Below are 21451 nucleotides of genomic sequence, written 5' to 3'. Positions count from 1 at the left end.
TTAGGCATTTACAGGTGAAGAATTTACAGGAGCAATTGATAGATGAAAATAATAATAAAAAAAACTTTACTGGCAAGCTCTTGACTTTTAACTAACAGTATAATATTTTATATTTGACTTGTGTCTAGTCTTCTTTCTAGTTTAGTTTTAAGTTAAACTGATTTTTTATTAGACGTAGTATATGAAATGATATCTGATCCTAAAACTAGCTTTTTATGACGCTTAAGCACACAATCCAAGGTTTCCAACGCAACCAGGAAGAAACGGGTTGACAGCCCGCCAATCAGCTGCTGCTTTACTTCCTGGATGGAGTTGACTTGAAAACAAAGGTAACATTCTACAGAATGAAGCGTTTATCGGCGGTGAAATTGTGATTTACTTTAAACTCATCGAGATGAAGTTTGAGGAACTTTTAGTTGCGGTTGTTCGGTATCTGTAGTCAATTGACACGCAGAGAGAGAGAGAGAGAGAGAGAAATGGTCAGGCGCTGCATTGGACTCTGGCTCTAGTCTCGTGCTAGCCTGCGTGCTTCTCGTAAAAGTTATGGCAGCTGATCTTATTTTACAAACCCCGTGTTGTATTACCCGTTATTTCAGATGGAAGCGAACCGCGTGGACTTTTTTATCGGCCTGTCTTTGGCCATGAGCTCCAGTGTGTTCATCGGTTCGAGTTTCATCCTGAAGAAGAAGGGCCTACTGAGACTGGCCAGCAAGGGTTCGATGCGAGCAGGTACCGTGAGAACCCGGGTTGTGATGGACGGCTGTCAAATATCAAATTCCTTTACAGATGTTTAGTTTACACCTTTCAAATGTGAACATGGAAACAGAACAGACATTTAAGTGTGCAATGAATGAAGAATACTGTATGTCTCAACTGGGTGAAATTCTGTCTGCACACATTTAAATGAGACAATTATTAATTAAATTAATTCAAATGTATTCATTTGTTTAGTGATCGTTATGTATTATAACAGGATTATATAAAAACATAATTTTAACTGCATTACATTTCAGTGGTTAGAATAACCTACAACAATGTGCCAAATTTTCAAGATGTTTTTATAGATTAATATAACCAAAGGAAAGTCTAAATATTTGACTGTTAAACGTGTGTATAAAAGTTAAATGGTTAGCTGTATGGTTAAACATCACTCTTTATTCATAACTGGATAAGAAGGTGAGAGAACGTTGCTATTAATCTTTGTGATCTGTTCAGAAATATTGACACAGTTCCTGAAGTTTTGACTCCTGTGTCTCACAGGTCAAGGCGGGTACGCTTACCTGAAGGAATGGCTGTGGTGGGCTGGACTTATTTCAAGTACGTTAATGATTAACAGACTTCGTTCGAGAACCACACTGTTATCGTAGGTGGCAGGTTTTTTAACTTGGCTATCATGCTTACCAGCCATGCTTTGAAACATTGTGGTCTTTGTTTTTGCATGCTGTGGGTTTGGTATTCTTGCTTGTGATGTAGCAGTAGATGCAGCACCCACACCTTCACTGAAGTACACATTCCCCCAAAGAGCACATTTGCACATGTGGGTTGGAAAAGAATGATTTTTCAGTGCTTAACCAGCTGCAGCGGCTTTGAATGTGCGCACACTGATGGTGATGTTGATATGTTCTAGTGGGAGTTGGAGAGGTGGCGAACTTCGCTGCGTATGCATTTGCCCCCGCCACACTTGTGACGCCTCTTGGTGCATTGAGCGTACTTGTGAGGTAATTAGACTACTTAGTCTGGTACATTTTATAGCCAGTGTTACAGAGTGTGTTATGTTATGTGTGATATGTAAACTTTCAGCTACAATGTATGTAGTTGCTTGTGCCTTTTTTTTTCAGAAGTTTCCTTTAGTGTGTGTGTGTGTGTGTGTGTGTGTGTGTGTGTGTGTGTGTGTGTGTGTTTTCATTCCTCTCTCAAGTGGTTGAATTAGTGATACTTTACGGCGGACAACTTTACATCAATATAAAAGGCAAAGAAGTATATAAACATAAAAACAATTGTTTTCTACATAGTACCATGCTATTTTTTCTACAAATAAAACTATGATATTAAAAACCAACAGCTTTATGAACAATCAAATTTTCATTGATGGGTAGAGTTTCTTCTTGTGACTCATTTAAAACACATGCCACCCTGGTCATGAGTTGATGCCCTGGGAAGGGTGATGTCGGACTGTTTAGAACAAGCAGGATGTCAGCTAGTCTTAAGGTGTCCAGCATTTCTTTTCAAAATAAGTCTATTTACAATTCCTAGGCTGAGAACCACAGACAGGCTGCAATAAAACATCAGTTTTCTGTGGATAATTATTCATAATGGGAACAAAGCATCTGTCCTAACACTGCGTTTTATATGTCCTTCTCTTCTTCCCAGTGCTGTACTCTCCTCGTACTTCTTGAATGAGAGGTTAAATGTGCATGGAAAGATTGGGTGCCTGCTGTGCATTTTGGGCTCCACGGTGATGGTGATCCATGCACCGCAGGAAGAGGAGGTTGCTTCTCTCAGTGCCATGGCTGAGAAGCTCAAAGACCCAGGTAGATGCAAAGCGCTAACATTGAACGTACTTGTCTAATCTCGTTAACCATGCTGTGAAAACTAAATCCCAGATAACGCTGGATGAATGTCTTTTTCAAGTTACTAACTCGTTTCTAATGCTCCCACTAGGTTTCATTGCATTTGCTGCATGCGTTGTGGGAAGCAGCCTGCTCCTTATCCTTGCTGTGGCACCCCGGTTTGGACAGAAGAATGTGTTGGTCTACATCTTGATCTGCTCTGTGATTGGCTCCTTGTCTGTGTCTTGTGTCAAGGGCCTGGGCATTGGCATTAAGGAGCTGATTTCTGGGACAGCAGTGCTGAAGGATCCCCTGTTCTGGTCCTTAGTCGTCTGCCTGGTAATCTGCATCAGCATCCAAATAAGTTACCTGAACAAAGCACTGGACATCTTTAACACCTCCATAGTCACACCCATTTACTACGTCTTCTTCACCACCTCCGTCATGGCATGCTCAGCTATTCTATTTAAGGAATGGCTGAAAATGACTACAGATGGAATATTGGGAACAATTAGTGGGTTCCTCACCATCATTTTAGGGATTTTCCTTCTCCATGCATTCAAGGACATAACCTTTAGCTGGGATTCCCTCCCACTCTACCTGAGAAAGGCTCCAGAGAGCCTTTCGTGGAGCCACCAGCCCTACGTCGCTCTTCCCAGCCATGATTTGCAGGAGGATCAAACCAAGTTTCCCAGAGAGGGAAGCTCCCCTTCCCTCTCCTTAAGGTCCCCTGTGTGGGGAACACACAGGGGACCTTAAGGAAAAATACATGTTTTCTGATACTTCAAATTTATGATATATAAATCCAAATGTATCTTGCACATTGTCTCAAGTGACCATAGTGTTGCTAATGTCACACTGGAATTTAGACCAAATGTACATGGTTGGTAATATAATGTATGTGAAGGTGTTGCACTGCAAAACATTTAATATTGTCTGCATAAACCAGACTGTGCCTTTACTGTTACTGAAAGATAACTGAGTATTTTGCACTTTCAACTTTGACAATAATCTGTAGATGTTTGATTTTAATACTACTTTTTTAACACAAAAACTTCTGCCTGATGCCTTTAACCATTTTGAACATGTTTGAATAGTTCCACTGGTTACTTTAATACCTCATAAAAAACGCCAAAGAAGGTTACTGTAAGTTTCCAACATGTGCTAAGTTGAAACATTTATGTGTTGGATAATGAAAATTAAAGTTATACTAGAAACAGTGAGGCTTTTTGTTTTTTATTGTGTATGTACAATATGGACTCTTGAGCTGTTGATAAAGCCTATTCAGGTAAGACACTGTTCATTTGTTTAAATTAGAGCAGTGCCTGTGTTGATGTTGTATTAGTGGTCAAACTGCTGGCAGGTTGAAAGTCCCAGATGCAGATGTGTCCATCTAGTCGCAGTCTCTTCCACTGGTGTTGCAGATATCAACAGTCTATCCAGTAAACCACCCAACCAACATAAGGTCATGACTATAATACCAGCATCTTAGGGTTTTGCAAGACTCATACCATTAAACTGGTGGACAATTAAAACCCTGTCTGCATGAATTCCCATAATCTTAATCTCAGGCACTTGTATATTTAGCAACACTAAGTTGATCAGACAGTTCTGCAACGTACTGTACAAACACTTGCGAGGACGCAGCCTCCGTTAAGAGTAGGGACCACGTGTCTGGTCAGTCTTTTCAGTGCAAGTCGTCAGTCTAACAGGCTCTCAGAGAATGATCCTCTGCTCCTCTGAGTCTGCTCCAGTCTGTTCAGGATAAACTGGCTGGTGTCAATAAATCGCTCCACACAGTTAACGAAGCACGTTTCTGTCCTGGAGTCCAGCTTGGGCCCAGGTTTGTCCATACATTTCTCCTGGAGATGGAGATGGAGACGTTAGTAAGTTTGAGTCTGATGATAAAACTGCAGTTAAGGTAAATACAAGCTTACTCTTCAATTACGCTCTGAATTTAGATTATTTAGTTGTATTTATTGTGTATTATGTAGTTGTATAAAAACCAATAAGGAAAATAATCAGAATATAGATTAAAAATGACTAAATGCATGTTAAATTATATATTATCCTTTTTTTTATATGACTGCTGTTATTCTAGTACATTTTGCGTAAAAATGAACTAATAACGGAGTAACAGTCAGCGTAAGACTACTCAAGTCACAAATGTCAAATATCTAGACATAGTTATTTAATTACAGCTAGCCAGACACACGTCTGTGGCTCTGACTGAATGAAAAAACTAGTAAACTACTGCTGTGGACACGTCTGTAAAGAGCAAACCGCTGCTGCTAACGCTACTAGCTTAAAGCTCCACTTACCCAGCAAACCTCAGTCATTTGGTGCACCAGCTGCTGAAACCTTTGCTTTTGAGACTCGATTTCGATAAAGTGCTGCAGCTGAGGGTCGGCGGTAGCTCCCTGGCCGTCCATGCTTCACTAAACAGAGCTAAGAGTTTTAATTGTGTGATTTTGAACGTCTTGCGGCTCTAGTACTGACCTTCACGTGTGTGAATAGACGACAGGAAACAGGAAGAAGTTCAGCCAATCAGAGAGCGCCTTCTTGTGACGTAGATGCTCGTCATAACATGGGTTTTATGGTGGATTTCTTTTGGTGTCCTCTTACTTTTTGCCATCTTTTCTTTAACTTCACAAAAACTATTGTAAACAACGTCAGTCCTCCCGTATTTATTATCACATTAAAAATAATTTCATTATTATTTTCCTTTACAATTTTACATCCCACAAAATTATGTTGTAGATAAAAAAAATTGTTGTCACCAACAAATGTGTTTTGAAATAAATGTTTAGAGAAAACTTATTTTTTTCCAATGTTATAAATCATTAAAAAACAAACTCTATTTATTACTGAGTAACAAATTGCAGTCTCTTAACTAATCACTTATAAATATGTTTATTCTACTCTATGCACACACATCACATTAAAATACTTTATTTGTGTACAAGTCATTTTCGTTTCACATCTTATTTTAAGCAACGTTAAAGCCTATGATACTTGGCTGTAACCCACACACCCTTACAAAGCTTCTTTCTAAACCCACATTGACCCACACTAATTCCACTGAACACAACACACAGGGACACAATTTTATTTAATTCAGTAACATATCGACATATTCATTTTCTGCTGCTTGTCATTGTGGCTGCAGGAGCAGCGTGTAAGTCCAGACTTCCCTGTAAACCAGCTTCTTCTCCACATAGGGGTCCTTAGACATTCATTCATATCCTGTTTATCCCAATAATATATCCACACTTTAAATGGTAGACTGTAGGACAGTGCCTATGTGATATTAAGCCTATTCTAAATGTATTCACATTGCAGAGGACCTCGGTGTGATTGCATAGTCCCATATATCCGATATTTTACTTTGCAGGACCAGTGAGCGAAGCTGCTCTGTGGGTTTGTGTGTATGTTGCTGTTACTGGAGCTCATACAGCAGATCCTGAACGGTTACAGCCAGATCCTGGAAGTTGGGTCGCTCATCTGGTTTCTGAAACAAAGCAGAGACGAGTTGTGAGACTTTATACGCTTTCTTAAATAAGTAGAGGGCCACACTGTAGCTTAATGATGCTGTGATGTGCATTAAATAAGGTGTGCGCTGTCATTTTCAGTGATTTGTATTTTTAGTCATTTGTAAACATATGGATATGAACCGTGCAGCGGCTGCGGCAGTGGGCGCTGCACAAAATGCACTCACTTCGTTCCAGCAGCTGGTCATGATGCTGTAGACCCTCTCATTAGCTAGCTGAGGCCGGTAGAGGCGCATGCCCCGGGAGACCTGTTCCACGATTTCCGTGTTGTTGAGGCGCTCATATGGAAGTCGCCCTAAAGTGTACACTTCCCACATCAGCACCCCTGAGTATCAACACAAAATGAGGTTACGAGGCTTCATATCGATACTGGTGAAACGTCTTGTGTCCACTCACCGTACGCCCAGATGTCCGACTTGCTGCTGAACCTGCAGTAGAGAAGAACCTCGGGTGGTGACCAGCGAACTGGGAACTTGGAGCCTGCTGAACTTGTGTATTCATCGTCTAAGACGTACCTAAGTGGTCAAATGGAAGTGGTTAAGTAGAAGAAAAAAAAATTTTTTTTAAAGTCTGGCAGCCTAAATACAGAAGAGGATGTTCACAAATATCATTGTCAACCCATTCTAATTAAAGTCTGACTCTGAATATTATATTTTGCTTAAGAGGACAGAATCTATTCTCAATGTATTGAAAATGTCAAATATCTACCTCGACAGTCCAAAATCAGTCACCTTCACCGTCCCGTTGCTGTCCACCAGGCAGTTCCTGGCAGCCTGCGATAAAGCAGAGTGTCATTACACCCATGGTCTGACTGAATGCAGGCTGCAGCGCGACGTGCTCCCACCAGGTCTCTGTGGATGTACTGCTGCGACTCCAGGTAGGCCATGCCCTCAGACACGTCTTTGCACATCTCCAGGAGCTGCACGGCCGTGGGGTGCTGCTTCAGGCCCTCCTTCAGGTACGTCAGCAGGCAGCCGTTGGAGAGGAACTCGGTCACTATGTAGAGGGGTTTCTGTTTGGTGCACACGCCGTACAGCTGGACCAGGTTCTCATGGCGGAGCTTCCTGATTTGAGCGAAAGGAGAAGGAAGTGAAGCATTTATTACTGTTTTTCCTCATGTTACAGGGGCACTTCCTAGTTGAGTGACGCATCAGTTCTTATGCCAGTCAGACCCAATATTAGCGCAGAGTTGCGGTGCCGTCTTTGTGTTTCTTACATCATGATTTTAGCCTCTTCGATGAAATCATCCTCAGACATGGAGCCCTCCTTAATCATCTTAATGGCCACGTCATGCTGGCCCTGCCACTTCCCGTACTTCACCATTCCGAACTGACCGCTGCCCAGCTCCTTGATGAACGTGAGGTGATGGGGGTCAATCTCCCAAATACCTGGAGCCAAGCGACAAAACCAGAGCAGCTCAGCTTCTGTGGAGGCCTATCCTTAAGCTGTGCATCAGGCCACACTGAGGCGGTTACCGTAGCCAAGCCCTGCTGTAGATGGAGGCAGTGCCCGGTTAGACACGATGTACTTCAGCCTGCTGACCATACCTGGAGATGCAGGGGGGGAGAGACCACGTCAGTCCAGCCGCATTTTAATCTTATTAAGACTCCAGAGAGAGAGAGTGCGACAACCTGCTGCGTTGTGCTGGTGGTAGGTGATCAGCTCTGGGATGGTGCTGAAATTGTGCTTTTCTGCCAGATAAAACTGTCCCGGCGCGGTGGTGCAGATGTTATAGTGTCTGCAGCTTCCACCGGCTTCCCTGCGGGGGAGGTTTACAAAAGCAAAAGCTGAAGTGGATGCACTGAACGGGTTTTTGATCAACACAGGAACCCGCCGTCCGTCACGCACGCACGCACGCACGCATGACGAGGCCGTCCTCGGCCTCGGAGTCAAACATTCTGCAGGGAGATTAGTCTGTGTTTTGCATGAATAATTTACATCTCTGTCCCTGTGTCGCCCACTGTTTCCGCTTTCATTGCACACAGTTCTTCTTTTGATACGTTCACACATGAGTGGACCCAGTGCTGTAGAAGCAGCTCGCCAGAACTTACCCGCCGCCTTTGGTGAACAACGACACCGTGTATTTCCCGGCTTTGCTGGAGTCCCGCACCAAGAAGCCGCCATCTTTGTTCTGAGGATGAAAGCCACGTGTCAAATCACTTCATACACATTAACAAAGTCCGTGTCAGTGAAAGCTTCCTGTACCTCGGTCTTCAACAGCTTCTCTGCTTGGCTACGGTTCATATTCTTGCAATACCAGCTGTAGGAAAATGTGTGAATGTCATTATTTGTAAACAAAACTGCTTTGCCAAATGGGGATTATTACATATATGATTCAGAACTCATACTCACTCGAATCTTTCTAGCCCACTCGCTGCCTCCACAACATAATTACTAGGTATGTAGCCTTCTTTTCTGCAGAAAAAGACCAGCCTTATGTTCCCACCACACCTTAATACTCGAAGGTCCACCCACTGACCCGACCTACGTGCTCCTTACCCGTACTGGTCTCGGGCCTTCCACCAGTTGGTGTCGGACTTATCCATGATGGTGTACTCCTCATCCTTCCTCAGCTCCAGGTCCTGGTCCGTCATGGGCGTGTAGTTGTACTCAGCTATGACAGTTATGGATCCAGGGGGGGCGGGGGGCTCGTTTGGCTGCGGAGGCAACGGCCGGACGGATTTCTCCTGAAGCAACACAGGATTAGAACATTAGTCTGTTTATTGGGTGAATGGGACGTGGGGGGGTCGTGTGTTTACCTCTGTGGGGGTGGGAGGAAGAGGTTTCCTGGATCCCCTTCTGTTGGAGGTTTTGGATGTAAATCCTACAAGCAGCATTTATTATGTGAGCGGAGGCATTTCAAGGTTGCATTGCAGGTTTGGGGACAAAAGGCCGCCGCTCACCGTTCTTATTGTCCAGCACTTTGCAGCCCATGGCTTGTTTGACTTCCTGGTGGCAGCACAGCCACACCCCGTCCACCCAGAAACACGGGTGGTACTTCTGCATCAGATCCTTGTTGAAGCGCACCACTGTGGACCAAAGGACGGCGACACGTGGCATTTACATTCCAATCGCATTTGCATTCGCGGCAGCTCATAATGATACGACGTGCGCGAGATACAGCGGCTGACAAGACACGCGAACATGAGATTCAGCAGCAGATCTGAGCGGACACTCACTCTCTTTGAGCTTCTTTATCCAGTGAGCCCGAACGTCTTCGGTCTTTGCAAAGATGTACAGAGGCCCTTCATCGTAGATGATCTGCACAGGTTGGAAAGGATGCATGAACGTGTAGTTCTGCTACATCGTGCACCTGCATGGTCACTAAAAGTCCCAGACTCAGCTAAGTGTGAGAGACGGTTTCACTTCTTAACGACCTTCTGGAGGATCACACGCGTCTGCTAAGTCAACACCTGTCAACGCTGTGTTTTAAAGCTTTTACATTGTGTGGTATTGGAAGACGAGAAAAGGGAAATGCTGTCAAATGGAAAGTATCTTCCACTGGTTGAAGCTATTGTTCTGCAGCTGCACCAAACTGAACTGGGATTTGTAGTTTTGGCGAGGGTGTGGCGTCGCTGTGAGGAGCCGAGTGGGAGAACGCGGTACCTGGAAGGCGTACAGGCGCTCCGGCGGGGCGTTGGGATCCTGCTGGACCGTCTCCACACACTTGATCTTTTCCAGGTCAACGGATCCTTTCAAGCCTTTTCGCTTCTGCTTAACAGATGAGGAAACGGTCAGCAGGTAAACAGACCAGGCTCCAGCAAACGTTCGGCGGAGACAAAGGCTGAATTCCACATGTAAATGACAGCGAAGTTGCCGCTTCACGGAAGGATCCGCTGCAGTTCCACGCACGGTACGCACCCGCTTCTCAGGGTCAAAGTCGTAGTAGGCGATTTTGTCCTGGGTGAGGACGAACCATCGCTCCTTGAAGTTCAGCGGGGACGTCTTCTTCTTCTGCTGAGATCGTTTGATGAAGATTTCTTCCAGGACGCTTTCAGACATTATTCAGCCAACATCAATCTAGACAAGAAGAAGACAATGACGGGCGCATGGCACAACACTGAGCAGATTCACACCTCCACCACGCGCCATAACGAGGCCCCGAGCAGCGTCGTCCCTACACATATTTATAGTTTTCATATATATTTTAAGCTATGTTAGCAGTATTTGAACCCGAGCCCATCGTGTCATCACACGCACATCAGAGGCTGACGAGCTGTCGTTTGCATAAACCCTGCACATCGTGCTGGCAACATCCTCTGTTTTCAAAATTCCCCCATGGCACATCTGTTTCCCTTAGACATTACATCCTGCTCATCACAGGGACCCAAAATCTGCTTTTGTACCAGGTTACGAGGTAAAATATGGCAAAATATAAAATCCATGGAAGATACTAAATTGTACAATTTTATACATAAACTAATTTCTGTCTCACACAGTCGTCTGTTAAACACACACCCGCAGACCTAACTATTTGACCTCATTGTAAGATAAGGATGCAAACATAACATCTTATCTAGTTTAGTTTATGACAGCTGTCTGTGTCTTGTTTTCAGCGGCCGATAACCAGCAGCGCTAAAATGAAACCTGCGCCTCGGTAGCGAATCGAAGCATCGACGGGCTCAACCGCTCAGTGACGCAGAGCTGGACAGAGAAATGATCAGAAACACACGAGAATAAAAGCTTTGAAGTCACTTTACCCTAAAATACAGCTGACAGACAAAAATCGAGATTCTGGACACCTGGTATAATGAAGCCAAAGCTGCTGTTTCACTGGCCCAACATTCGATACTGGCGCTCACCCTTCACACAGCTGAATGCTCATTGTCTGCTGGCCTGTCAGATGTGTTTGCTTCAGCTTCAGCTCGGCCTATTTTCAGCTTGCGAGCACTTCCTTCTATCATCTGAGCTGTAACTCTACCGGAGGCCTTCTGCCTCTCGCCGCTCACCAGGACTGTGAGTCCACGGCGGCAGTACCTGCTGGCTTGTTTGTGTCGCTGTGTTCCCCATTCTGCGAAACAACCTTTACTCATTTCTCACCCGCCGCAGCCCGGACTGCTCTCACATCACTAACCCGAGCGGAGCTCAACGCGTGGCACAGGCAACCGATGCCGGACTCCCTCTCCCCAATCGATGTGTGTTTCAGTGCATCGCACTGTGAGTGGGTGATTTGCTTTGCTGTCTTGTGAAGGGAGTTGACTCATGGTGGCTGACACAGACAAACTAATGGGGAAGTTGCATCAATATTGTACTGCAATATGAAGGGAGAAGAAACCCAGTGGCCTGTAACTGTAGCCCGTCAACCTGACATGATCTCTTTGTAGTTAGTTATGCAGATGCTGCTCCACGTCCACACTTTCCTTTCACACTTTACAGATCTCACCACTTTAGTTCGTGTATTGGCTCAGCGTTCTGTAATAACTGCAAGTGTAACGTGGTTGAAGTGCGAATCCAAACGTAAACGTCCTAGTGAGCCTGAAAATAAGTGAACACAAGTGAACACAACACAGCACACAGGCTGCAGTTAAGCAAGTCACTATGGCTTTTAAAGGGTTGCATTACAGTTGTTTTTTTGCGTGTGTGATATCCGCTATGTGTGACACAACTAACACAACTAACAGCCATATCATCAAAAAAATGGTTTAACAGGATGCTGTCTTTCCTGATGTGCTCCTGATAGATAAGTGGTCAATGCAACAGATGTGTGTGTGTGTGTGTGTGTGTGTGTGTGTGTGTGTGTGTGTGTGTGTGTGTGTGTGTGTGTGTGTGTGTGTGAGCCTTCTCTGTGCTAGTTGTAGAAGTTAACCACAAAGACTACACTCCCACACAGATCCCACATCAGGTTAACGATGCGATCTACAGGTAGGAGAGGACGGGGATTCATATTGTCAACAGTGTTTGTAACCAAAGGTCATTTTTTGGAAAACATCTTAATCTTAACTTACAATTTGTAAACGTATTCACATACTCAGAGATAAGAAACTATGCGTGTTGCACACAGATAACACATCTAACCACATGAAACTGGCGTCTGATTATAACTTCACCAAAAGAATGTCAGTAACAGTCGAAGAGAACATGCAACACATTTTATCACTTTGAGTTACTGCAGGTTCAAGCACAGTCAACAAAACAGGGGTTGAGACGTGACTGCATAAAAACATACACATTTGCTATGATTACGATGTTGACACCTGTATTTATAATTGTGCAGCGAGGAAATACTTTATTTAAAGGTTGCACTACGTAGGTTTCGGTAAAGTATAAATATAAGCAATGTTTCCTGCTGCTTTTGATTGCAAGGTCTCAAGTATGGTTCAATAAGTTACTTAAACATTTGTTTCAACACTGACTAAAATTCTTGAGCTTTGCAGCCTATGTATAAGGAGCTGTAACTTACCCAGACAGCCAAAGAATTTCAAACATCAGACCGACAGCTACAGATGCTGGGGCTCGAGGCAATGGCATGAACCTTTCCCTCAGTCGCTTGCCTTCCATAAAATGTGTTAGTCTGTGATGCAAGACGCTTAGACCCACCCACAGAGAGGAATTGACTCCGCTTACTTCCCCTTTTTCTTCCTGCTCATTTTCATATCAGCCCTCAGGACAGTTTTCGCGATAAGTGGAGGCCGGCTAAACATTAACAAAAGACCATATTTGGCTACTGGCAATTTTATTGATTTATTCTTTCTTTTCATTGTGTTGCTACTTTGGTAAACACGTATTTCAAAGTTAAAAAGTCAGTGTTTAACAATGATTGGATGTCCATCTACCCGCACTGTCCCCGCACTCGCGTTCAAACTGTATTTTGTCGTTCTGACCTCCCACCGCTAGGGGGCGGACCGGTCGCATGACTCGTGCTTAACGCTGAGCTCTACTTTAAGAAGTGCTTCCGGCTACAGCCTTCCTCTTTTCCTCAGCATCGGGTCGGAGCCATGGTATGAAATTATTGCACGAATACAATTTATAGAATCGGGCACAATCTTGCCTATTGAAGCATCAGATTGAAACGCTGCTATCTCAGATGGTTTAGTAAGATTCTGATACACTCGTAGATGTGTGTATTATCCATATAGTTGTCATTTTGTTGTCGTATAATGTGGTTAAAGTTCACCCTGTATATGACAACGCTTTGACTGCCCGGCTTTAGTTTATTGAAAATCTAAAAGAACTGTTTGTCACTGTAAACACATCATCCACGTGAAGTTGCTAATGTACCCAATATTTGCAAATTTATTAGGCTGCGACGTAACATGGTGTTTTAAAATGCTAACACGTTAGCATGTGCTAATACCGGGCGTTAGACCTCAAGTCTATATGTAACAGAAATACGTTAGCTAGCTAAAAGATCAGCTGTTATTGTCATTTGTACGGGTTAAGGTAACTGTTCGAAACGTGATTCCTCGGTGAGGTTTATTGCGTATTCGCTCACAGTCTCTCTGTTGTAGGTGAACGTCCCGAAGACCCGCAGGACCTACTGCAAAAAGTGCAAGAAGCACCAGCCACACAAAGTGACCCAGTACAAGAAGGGGAAGGATTCCCTCTATGCACAGGGTAAACACGCCACTCAAACGTTCTGCTCTGAAATAAATCTGATCAAGAAATGTAGCTGAACTATACATGTTCTGCAGGTAAGAGGCGATACGACAGAAAGCAGAGTGGTTACGGTGGCCAAACAAAGCCTATTTTCCGGAAAAAGGTAAAGCACTCTGCGATTTTGCATGGTTTCTGCATTTTATGTATTGTTAAACATCATCGGAACCCTAATCTGCACTCTAGGAAACTGGTTTAATGTGTTTTTTTTCTTCAATTCATATTAATAAGTGGCTGGAATTTTTCATGTTTTGTTTAGGCTAAGACTACAAAGAAAATTGTGTTGAGGCTTGAGTGTGTGGAGCCCAACTGCAGATCCAAGAGAATGCTGGCCATCAAGAGATGCAAGCACTTCGAGTTGGGTGGTGACAAGAAGAGAAAGGTAAGCGTTGGTGTTTGGATTGTGGTTTATACCGTACTCATTTGTTGTGCCTGTCATTGTTCTCAAATAATTAGATTTGTAGTGTGTTGCCTTTCATCTACATTGGTGCAAACTCTAAAATCCCAGTTTTCAGCTTGAGTTATATTGAACTTGGTAGTATTTATTTGAATTTCTATTTGCTGTTCAGGGTGATTTACATTTTTCGCATTTAATTCACATGCAATTTTAGATTTTAGCTCTACAACTGACAGCAATCAAAATGTGTAAAAGTTGTTAGTTTTTTTTTATTTTTTTTATCTTAAGTCTTTAGGTGCATCTTAACAGGCCAGGTAATGGAAGATGATGCTTTCCCTAAGTGATAGAGTATTAAACCTTTTTGTTACACTGCTCATTTAGCTAAGATAGATAGCAGAGGTATAAAGGTGGTTAATGTAAATATTTTTTTATTTAGAATTTTACATTGTATGCACTGGTACAGATGACATGAGACCAAGTAGTAAAACAATCATCAATGTTTGTAGTGATCAGCGAGTGGTAGACTGGTCCAATGATAAAGTCAAATATAAAACTTTCCTAAGTTTATAACAGCAATTAGTCCTTGTAATTATGCACAGTGTGACAGAACTTGTTGTTTGACTTGTATATTTCAACAGATTGTTGAGAATCTGGTCAAGCCAAATATTTTACCATGTTTTTAGTTGTCAAAATTCAGTGGGCTGCATCTATTCTTAATGATTCATTTTGTTTGTTTTCTTACAGGGCCAGGTCATCCAGTTCTAAACTGGGTCCACTCTTCTGGATCAAAATTTTCAATAAAGATGTTAAGATTTACTCTGGAGTTTGGCCCTTCCTTCACCTCAAGACAGTTTTGGGATAATTAGAATACAATTTATTAAGCTAAGAAAGACAACCATCAGTCCCTTTTTCAAGTATTTAAACAAATGAATAACATTTTTAAAATCTTTATAAAAGAATGAGCTGTGCAGAGAAATGCACAAGCACCTGAAGACTACAAAATAGTGACACGTCGTCTTTGGCCAGATGTATCCTGCCAGTGCGATTTGTGCATGTCAACCCTTTTACCGATGGGCGTGATGGTCAGCAGAGCAGTGCCTGATGGGTTGACCGACAGAACTAGTTTGCTCAATAGAGGCTGAACACCCATCTCTTTGTATTCAGGCAGGATCTGTGTGACGTTGCATTGTGGGTTGCAGATCTTCCAGCCGGGAATAGCTATGGCGACCAAACCTCGGGGACCACCCATCTCCTGTCTGTTCAGCACAGCAACTGCCAGGCGGTTGTTTGAAAGGGGCCTCTCCCATACTTCAAAGCTGTCAAACTGGGCACAAAGTTCCAAAGATTTGTCTTGATAATCCCCATATTTATTTTTTTTTACCGAAACTGCAAGCATAAAAAATGCTGACATCTATTAAGGGAAGCTATGCCTACCTTTCCTGTGCAGGACCCCTGTTTGCCCAGTGGGTCCTGGCTGATGTCTATAATGAGTTTGTTCTGCAGCAGCTTCTTGGAGCGAGGGCAAATGTTCCTCAGATCATTGGACATGAGCAGAGGCGCAGCCATAATGGCCCAAAATGCCATCTGAGACTCCTGCTGGTCATGACTGAGGCCATAGTTCCCAATTACCAGCTAGAGAAATGTGTAAATAAACAAGGCAATTAGGTTTATTGACAGTCTGCAGAGCACCAACAATGTAGAACTAAATTGTGACTTCTCAGAGTTTCAACTGTCATGAATCAACGAAAGCATAGACAATATTAAGCAAATTGTTTCCAAAGAATGTATTTAGGACTGATCAATATGCAGCTGCTCTAACACTGGTTTCCAAATACCTCCATTAAAAAAAATCTGTAAAAATGACTATGGAATTGCTTGAGTAGAGCATAATACCATATCGGGGTCGTTCCAGCCCCCAGGCCCAGCCACGGGGAGGATGATGTCTTGATGAGAGGAAGTCCAGTCCAAGATGGACTTGATAGAGCTCCAGGAGTCGAATACGTCATCAAAGTTGCGCCAGTGGTTGCATGTCTCACGAATGGCTGTGTAGTTGGGCTGTGGGCAAAAAAATGCTCTTTTGTAGCATAATGTAAGGCATCGGAACAATACTAATAGGCAGCATTTGTTGTCACTGACCTTGTGATAAGCCCACTCGTACAAAGGCCACTCGCAGGAGTACAGGATACTTTTCCCAGTTTTGTTCAGTGCTCTTGACATGTTTATGTAGCCTTAGTCAGAAGGAAAATAAAATCCCATTTAACTACTTGCCTAATATTAAACCTCAAACTACATTGCAGGGATCGGAGACTAACTAAATTCTGATTCCGAACTAGAAACGCACCTTCTCCCAGCATCGTCCAGTTCATGTAACAGCCATCAAATTTTAGCAGATCCACTCCCCAGTCAGCAAATGTCTTGGCATCTGTCTCATAGTAACCCTGACTCCCAGGGTATCCAGCACACGTTTTCTTTCCAACATCTCCGTAGATCCCCAGCTTCAGACCCTTAGAATGAACCTGGAAACAGAACGTACTTATAACTGCAGATATTTCAGATATCGATGGTTGCCTGTAGGTGGCGATGTTGCACAGCTGTAAACTTGTCTGTGAGCATTTCTATTCCTTTCCTGGTGAGTGCCACTTATTAGCTGGCTGTGCAGGAAGGATGTCAGATGTCTCAAAGTCAGGAAACTCCTCTGTGCTGCAATTGTCTACAACAAAGAGGATGAATACTGGCATCCTGCTACCTGTGCCCACAGAGCTCTCATGGCCCCAGCAGCTAAGGTTATACCAGTGTAAATATCACAGTCTTGGCTTCTACTTGCTTTCTGTAAATAGATCAGTAGGTAATCCTTTATGTTAAATTGTTAAATCTTTTTTTTTTAGATTTTCAAAATAAGATGCACTGCACTGATTTAGTAAGAATCCACCCAGTGGAAACCTGTGGGAAAATGTATGAAATATCATTTTAATGCAGCCCAGGGACTGGACACCATATCCAGCCTGCATTAACTTAATGCACCCACTCATTTGCTCCTTTCATCCTGTGAAACAGCCGTCTCTATACGAAGCCCTCGCCTTTTTGATGACATTAATACTCACGTAGTCGGCTAGTTTCTTGATGCCCCCCGGGAATCTTTGGGGGTCTGCCTGCAGGCGGCCCTGGGCGTCGCGCTGATAGGATGGCCAACAGTCATCAATGCAGACATACTCATAACCTGCGTCCTTCCAGCCCTCCTTCACCATCACATCTGCCATCTGCATGTACAGCTGCTCACTGCCAGGGCACCAGGAGGAGACAGGCAGGGATGACAGTACCTGTTAGATGCTACAGTGTTGATAGAATAACTGGCTAATTGATAAAGTAATTAAAAACATACGATGTTTGCTCTGTATTTTTAAAACTTAAAAGATAATGAGATTAATCAATAAAGAATATAGTTATTGGATTAATTAGTAATGAAAATAATTGGTTGTTGCAACTTGGGTGACTTTGAAGTGCAGATGTTTTCCATTAATATAACAAATTAGAGAGTGTAGACACTAGTAATGTTGGAAATGAGTATCACAGCTGGACACAGACGTATTTAATATCCACGCGGGTGCACAGAGGCACATTAATAGAGCTGCTGTTGGAGCATGCTTAGAATGCCGAAGGTGTTTGGTAACTGCTGGAACTTTTTCACTCGCTAAATTACCGAACCACAGAGCAGAGACTGGCCCCAATTCCTATTTAAACGGAAGTGTTTTTAAAGGAAGTACGTCCAGAGTAAAGCTGTGCCACAAGTGGACATATTTCCTTGTATGCATTTCTCTGGTGACTTGTTACTTATTCTATTTGTTGGGAGCCTGATTATTCCTGTCTGCCACGTTGTTCTTTGAAAATGACCTTTATGCTTTAGTTTAATGATTTTACTCACCAACGTACAGTTCATTCCCTGCTTCTATTTCCAAGCAACACTGAAGCTGATACAGGTCCTACTGTATCTATATTGGTTAAAACCTGTGATTCTTTAAGACATGGTTCAAATTCAAGGTGGGGCCGTATTTCGTGAAGTCGTTCTGACGCTTTGTTCGGCTGCCGGTCGCTGCGGTTCTTACCTGATGCAGTTCTCGGGGTCGCGGTCACAGTTTATGTTACACATGAATCTCTCCCAGTGCAGCCAGCCCATTGTGGGTTTCAGCGCCAGGCCATTGTCTAAAGCCTCCGCAGCGGGACCGAGGGCGCTCACAACAGCGAGGAGCAACACAACTCTGTCCATGTTGACGTTCTACACTCTGTAGCACCTAAAACACAACAAACTGCAGCGACTACCTGTTTAAAGACCCATTTCCTCATTCAAAACGTGTTCAGCCCGCCCACGTGTGACTGGCACGAGAACCGACCAATCAGCGACTAATGCGCCCATGTAACTGACCAATAGGGCGTCTCAAGTACAGTAGCGCGTGGAAACAAGGAAGCGGCACAGTGTACGAGTCAGGTGAAAGCGTTAAGAAGTCAGGTGACCTAAGTGTGACGAGAAAAATTAGTCTCGTGATTTCCCCCGAACATTTTAACAACAAACAGCCTCGTATCTTCTTAATTGCTACTTTTATTAGGTTAAATCTAAAACTTCATGGATTTAATAATCTATTGCAAATGTACTGTAATGTAAATAAACGCTACTGGTTAAAACTAGATTTTGATGATATTCATAATCACATTTGTATTCTATTTACTTATTTCTAATGGAATCTTTTGTAAATATAATAATTGTAAAATGATATAACTTTAATAACAATGATTCTATTAAGAAATGCTATACAATATCCTTTAGTAGGACCTGGAGGCAGGGGGCCCTGCTGTAATCTGCTCTGCCTGCACCCTTATTAGGAACCAGACACAGAAGCATAATAATGTCTTTACATAAAGCAAAGCATTTCTTTCATTAGGGCACTTAGAGCGAAAATTGTGTTGACGAACCATCATTCTGTGGCCAAACAAAACCAGATTTTCATGTACAACTTGCTCAAGCTTAAGTGAAAAAGCTCAACAGAAACCACGTCTGTCTATTTGTGTTCGCTTTCCAGCAGACACATGGAATAAAAGAAAATGGCCCAATTTACCCCACTGTTCCCTCAGGAGGCCACCTAATAAAAAATGCCACACAGGCTATCAGCAGCATTCTAGACCTACATGCATATAAACAGTACTTCAGGCTATTTATTAGCTCCAGATACAAGACAGTAATTTGTCTGACATCGACCATAAATGAATTACATATAGGTTTTTTAATTCATCTGTAAACAGACACTCTGCTACACAACCAAATTAATCCTACATGTTCCCCTTTGTGAAATTGTCACAGTTCCTCTCACACACTCAGAGAAAATTCAATGATATGTGCGTTTGTCAAAATGTAAGAAGACATCTGCAAATTGAGTTTTTGTTAATGAGACCAGCTCCTCGAACGTTTCCACAGAGGTGTCACCCAGCTGAAACCTTACAGAGCGGAACAGCAGGCTGCTTCACTCGAACCTGCCTGCGACAGTGGCTCCTGACAGGCCTTGAGTTCTGATACTGAGAGTTGAAAAGAAACGAGGCAGCATCTGTGAGCAAATCCGTTTTATGACAATATTCCTCACCTGCACCGCTGGCCGTCTGTAAAAGGAACCATTAACAAACACAAAAGCTGACCTTTCGCTGAAATGCCGAGGGTGCCTGTTTCAACCCTAAACATTATCAGAGGCTTCACCCAGGGACAGCTTTCATAAAAACAATTTGTCACTACCTATATTTCCCTTTCGTGCCAGAGAGTGAATGCATTCAGGTTCTAAATGTCAGATTTCAATTTGACTCACTCCTGCCGCTGATAGATGGACCAATCCGCTTCACTTGAATACACTTGGTAAAATCTTGATCTCTCCCACCGTCACGATGGAGACCCATGTTTCTTTTTTCACAATGAAGGAGCAGGATGTCTGCCTGTACAGTGATTAATTGAGATTGTTGACAGATGGCCAGCCCGTGCTTTCCGCCTGGCTTTTATGGCTCCCCAAAGCTTTGACACCAATCCATCAAGTCTTTTCTTCAGCAGCTTCACATAATTGAAGAGACTGTCAAGGCTGACTTATGTTGTCAACTTTGTTATGAAATGTAAAGGAAAGCTTTATTATGTTGCGATTTCTCGTCAAGGGGGTTGCATTATTGCATTAACATATAAGGACGGACGGGCGCAAGAGGAAAATGTCATCAAAACATGCATCCATAAATACAAGCGCTAACGCTATAGGGCTTGTGCCCTCAGAGAAAAATCATTTATTGTTGCGTAATTAGCCGCTTAAGTTGTTTATGAGACTGTCACAGGGAAAGCTGCCTACATGTGCTGATGCTGCTACTTTAATTAGGTCCTTGTCGAACCGAGGGTGTCGCAAATGGCTTTATAATAACCTGCAGAGGAGGGCTTATGACCTGAAAATTACTCTGTGTATTGACTACACCTTCAGCTTTGTTTCGTTTGGCTTTGCATAAAATTCAGCATTTAGTTCGAGGCTGACTGAAGCTTTTGCTGCTTAGAACCAGACACTGTCATTAGTTTGTCCATGGGTTTTGCATGTTGTCATAATTATCATTTGTGCCGTCCTGTAGTTACTAATTCCAGACATAAATGAGCATTTTTTTATTTAACACTTTCTTTACTCACATTCAACACAGTGAATAACGTGCACACATGAGCCACAACCACACAGAGAGAATAAGATAGCTGTAAGTTGAGGACACTGTCAGCCGCTTGAATAATTGACTTGGCTACAGGGATGGAAAGACAAAAACAGACAAACGAGGCAAACAATAAAAGGTGTAGGTGGCTTCCAGACATCAGTCAGTGTGTTGTTCTCATCAAATGTCAAAACAACATCTCCACAGATCAAATTCGAACACTGTTTTGTTTCGTTTTTCTTTAGCAAATCTGTGTTTGCTTCTTATTGAGCCGTTGTCTGAGACTCTGGCTGTCGGGCGGAGCTGCTTCACGTGGTTGAGAGGCCTTGTGCTACCAGTTGGACAAATTCTGCTGGAAATTCCACTGTCGCGCGCATGCGACTCTGAACGTGTGCAGCGGAGGCACACATGCATTCAGAGTCAGGTCATGCACCAGCGCTGCACAAACTGGTTCTAGACCACAGATATGGAGATAACAGCTGTATGCATCGTGAACACTTATGCACCACTCACCCACTAAACATGTCTTTCTAGATTTCATGGGGTTAATATTTACTCTTGTTTATATAGTGTCTCAATAATCATCTCACTGCAGTTGTGTTAATTTTACAATTCAAGTATCTTTTGACGCTATGGTACATTTTCTTTCTGCTTCTCGGCAGCTC

The 21451-nt window shown here is 43.1% G+C and overlaps 5 protein-coding genes across 6 annotated transcripts; 2 read left to right on the top strand and 3 right to left on the bottom strand.

Annotated features, from left to right (window-relative positions):
* The first annotated feature begins 188 nt into the window (after positions 1-188).
* Positions 189-3770, top strand: zgc:101583 (uncharacterized protein LOC494104 homolog). Its single transcript, XM_029164845.3, has 6 exons — positions 189-329; positions 597-729; positions 1261-1317; positions 1628-1718; positions 2371-2531; positions 2662-3770. The coding sequence occupies exons 2-6, from the start codon at positions 597-599 to the stop codon at positions 3306-3308; spliced, it is 1089 nt and encodes a 362-aa protein (XP_029020678.1). The 5' UTR covers positions 189-329; the 3' UTR covers positions 3309-3770.
* Positions 3770-5095, bottom strand: timm8a (translocase of inner mitochondrial membrane 8 homolog A (yeast)). The gene is made up of 2 exons (XM_029164846.3): positions 4871-5095; positions 3770-4411 (listed from the first exon to the last, which is right to left on the bottom strand). Exons 1-2 carry the CDS (start codon positions 4979-4981, stop codon positions 4250-4252), a joined length of 273 nt encoding a protein of 90 aa, XP_029020679.1. The 5' UTR covers positions 4982-5095; the 3' UTR covers positions 3770-4249.
* Positions 5096-5221: 126 nt separating this feature from the next.
* btk (Bruton agammaglobulinemia tyrosine kinase) lies at positions 5222-12655 on the bottom strand. 2 transcript variants are annotated; one of them, XM_029165433.2, is made up of 18 exons: positions 12501-12655; positions 9962-10120; positions 9707-9811; positions 9280-9361; positions 9004-9129; positions 8860-8924; positions 8600-8787; positions 8453-8515; positions 8306-8360; positions 8152-8231; positions 7732-7859; positions 7576-7647; positions 7317-7488; positions 6945-7164; positions 6809-6873; positions 6497-6615; positions 6268-6425; positions 5222-6060 (listed from the first exon to the last, which is right to left on the bottom strand). In XM_029165433.2, exons 2-18 carry the CDS (start codon positions 10100-10102, stop codon positions 5989-5991), a joined length of 1911 nt encoding a protein of 636 aa, XP_029021266.1. In that variant the 5' UTR covers positions 10103-10120; positions 12501-12655; the 3' UTR covers positions 5222-5988. The 2 variants fall into 2 exon arrangements, with proteins under 2 accessions (XP_029021266.1, XP_055368321.1); XM_055512346.1 differs by lacking the exon at positions 12501-12655 and adding an exon at positions 10903-11818.
* A 282-nt stretch (positions 12656-12937) lies between these two features.
* rpl36a (ribosomal protein L36A) lies at positions 12938-14906 on the top strand. The gene is made up of 5 exons (XM_029165435.3): positions 12938-13038; positions 13549-13654; positions 13732-13799; positions 13953-14075; positions 14835-14906. Exons 1-5 carry the CDS (start codon positions 13036-13038, stop codon positions 14853-14855), a joined length of 321 nt encoding a protein of 106 aa, XP_029021268.1. The 5' UTR covers positions 12938-13035; the 3' UTR covers positions 14856-14906.
* On the bottom strand, positions 14502-18444 carry gla (galactosidase, alpha). Its single transcript, XM_029165434.3, has 7 exons — positions 18191-18444; positions 17192-17366; positions 16432-16606; positions 16227-16318; positions 15984-16145; positions 15525-15722; positions 14502-15414 (listed from the first exon to the last, which is right to left on the bottom strand). Exons 1-7 carry the CDS (start codon positions 18349-18351, stop codon positions 15085-15087), a joined length of 1293 nt encoding a protein of 430 aa, XP_029021267.1. The 5' UTR covers positions 18352-18444; the 3' UTR covers positions 14502-15084.
* Positions 18445-21451: the final 3007 nt, after the last annotated feature.

This window comes from Betta splendens, chromosome 10, assembly GCF_900634795.4.
Source record: "Betta splendens chromosome 10, fBetSpl5.4, whole genome shotgun sequence".
Classification (NCBI taxonomy): domain Eukaryota; kingdom Metazoa; phylum Chordata; class Actinopteri; order Anabantiformes; family Osphronemidae; genus Betta; species Betta splendens.
Note: the sequence above shows the minus strand (reverse complement) of the source record. Positions and strands in the feature narration are given on the sequence as shown.

Excerpts from the sequence above, each read along its gene's own strand:
- gla (XM_029165434.3), bottom strand. The coding sequence starts at position 18,351 with ATGGACAGAGTTGTGTTGCTCCTCGCTGTTGTGAGCGCCCTCGGTCCC. Across the intron at positions 17,367-18,190 it reads GACCCCGAGAACTGCATCAG|TGAGCAGCTGTACATGCAGA; the intron begins GTAAGAACCGCA and ends GTGCCCTGGCAG. Across the intron at positions 15,415-15,524 it reads AGGGGTCCTGCACAGGAAAG|TTTGACAGCTTTGAAGTATG; the intron begins GTAGGCATAGCT and ends CTTTGTGCCCAG.
- rpl36a (XM_029165435.3), top strand. Across the intron at positions 13,655-13,731 it reads GGATTCCCTCTATGCACAGG|GTAAGAGGCGATACGACAGA; the intron begins GTAAACACGCCA and ends CATGTTCTGCAG. Across the intron at positions 14,076-14,834 it reads GTGGTGACAAGAAGAGAAAG|GGCCAGGTCATCCAGTTCTA; the intron begins GTAAGCGTTGGT and ends GTTTTCTTACAG.
- timm8a (XM_029164846.3), bottom strand. The coding sequence starts at position 4,981 with ATGGACGGCCAGGGAGCTACCGCCGACCCTCAGCTGCAGCACTTTATC. Across the intron at positions 4,412-4,870 it reads AAATGACTGAGGTTTGCTGG|GAGAAATGTATGGACAAACC; the intron begins GTAAGTGGAGCT and ends CTCCATCTCCAG.
- btk (XM_029165433.2), bottom strand. The coding sequence starts at position 10,102 with ATGTCTGAAAGCGTCCTGGAAGAAATCTTCATCAAACGATCTCAGCAG. Across the intron at positions 7,489-7,575 it reads TACAGCAGGGCTTGGCTACG|GTATTTGGGAGATTGACCCC; the intron begins GTAACCGCCTCA and ends GCTTGGCTCCAG. Across the intron at positions 6,874-6,944 it reads AGTACATCCACAGAGACCTG|GCTGCCAGGAACTGCCTGGT; the intron begins GTGGGAGCACGT and ends GCTTTATCGCAG.
- zgc:101583 (XM_029164845.3), top strand. The coding sequence starts at position 597 with ATGGAAGCGAACCGCGTGGACTTTTTTATCGGCCTGTCTTTGGCCATG. Across the intron at positions 1,719-2,370 it reads GCATTGAGCGTACTTGTGAG|TGCTGTACTCTCCTCGTACT; the intron begins GTAATTAGACTA and ends TCTTCTTCCCAG. Across the intron at positions 2,532-2,661 it reads TGAGAAGCTCAAAGACCCAG|GTTTCATTGCATTTGCTGCA; the intron begins GTAGATGCAAAG and ends TGCTCCCACTAG.